At 37.8% G+C, this 1,394-nt stretch overlaps 1 protein-coding gene across 1 annotated transcript in view; it reads right to left on the bottom strand.

The window, feature by feature from the left end:
• Positions 1–600: 600 nt before the first annotated feature.
• scfd2 (sec1 family domain containing 2) overlaps positions 601–1,394 on the bottom strand; it is a 121,331-nt gene continuing 120,537 nt past the window's right edge. The window contains exon 6 of the mRNA XM_015040630.1: positions 601–785. Coding sequence (XP_014896116.1) covers positions 616–785 — 170 coding nt within the window. The 3' untranslated portion in view covers positions 601–615. The remainder of the gene's footprint in view (positions 786–1,394) is intronic.

Here is a 1,394-nt window from a genome sequence, read left to right as displayed (position 1 = left end):
CATAATGAATACTATAAAAGGATTATGAAAAAAAGGAAAAACATTGGGATTTTTGGGATCCTGGACAAGCCCCCAAAAGTTTAATTTACTAAGTTTTTGATGTGATGACTTAAGACGGGCAACAAATTAAACTCCTAAGTAGTCTAAAACCCTTCTGGCTGCTGCAAACCAACTATCTTGTGACTAGGCCTGCACACCTTGTGGCTCTTGATAACTTTATTATGAAGATAAAATGTAGTGTTGCTGTGACAAATATGTAAAGTAGAGCTTCACAATGTAACAAATAATTGTTGCAGAATTCATGTTTGTAATTTTGCAGTCGCAAAGAACTGTTCGGATGCAGCGCTTGGTAGAATAATATATTTTAAAATGCATGCATACAACGTCAAGAGCCCAGTTATAATTAAGCTCACAAAAAGTGTTGGGGAGTTTGTGGTCAAGAAAAAGAAAAAATTAAAAATTGTAGCTCAACTGTTATTAATGTTGTCATTGCAAAATTCTGCGTTAGTATCCCAGTTACATGTATTACTTCAACCATGTCAAAAAAATAATATGCAAGTCATAGTAACAATAATAACAATATCAATGGAAATATATAAATAATAAAAATGCCTCCTAAACAAGGACAATGAAAGTGACCTGGTGGACTCCGTCACTTGCAGTGTAGACGGAGCGCAGCTGCTTGAGGTGGTCTCTCATGTGGCTCAAACCTCGGAGGGTCTCAAACATCTTCCCAACTGCAGAATGGGCTCTTTCTGTGGTCAGTTCCTCTGCGGCTGCACAACCTAAAGCACAAAACAAGATATCAGGCTTTATTCTAAACGTATTCAGAGTTTTAGATGAAAAAACAATAGCCTGCATCAAAAGTTAATGTGAGTCAGACTCACTTCATGCTGCTTAAAAGTGGCCAGAGGGAGAAAAAAAAAAATATTTTTTTGACAAAACATCAGGATTTGGAGAAACAAGAGGCCACATTATGCAACACTATGCCTTTTGTGGGCCATTTCCTCAGCTGGGTGTGCACTGAAACCAATTACCAAGGTAAATACACGGACGTTTGAGGACAAGGGCTCCTTTATTTCCGCTGCCATATAATTGAATGGTAATGTTCCCATTTTTCTAAAGAAGTGGACAGATAAGAGAAGATTGTGAAATTAGCCAGAAAAAGACAGTGGCGATGTTAAGAGAGAAGATGGGGTAATAGAAAGCAGAGGGAGGCACAAGAAAAAAAACAGACAGACGGCGAGACAGACAGGGAACATGAGGACAGAAAGATGAAAAGCCAGGGAGAGAAGGACGTCCTCCTCCAACACATGGGTGTCCAAAAAAAAAAAAAAAAAAAAAAAAAGGGGAAGGAAAAGTGGTCTCGTTTTTTTTTTTTATTCAAAAAAAAC

Source organism: Poecilia latipinna, unplaced genomic scaffold (genome assembly GCF_001443285.1).
Source record: "Poecilia latipinna isolate Pla-1442-1.1 unplaced genomic scaffold, P_latipinna-1.0 Scaffold520, whole genome shotgun sequence".
NCBI classification, from domain to species: Eukaryota; Metazoa; Chordata; class Actinopteri; order Cyprinodontiformes; family Poeciliidae; genus Poecilia; species Poecilia latipinna.
The sequence above is the reverse complement of the archived record's forward strand: the minus strand, read 5'-3'. Positions and strand labels throughout refer to the sequence as shown.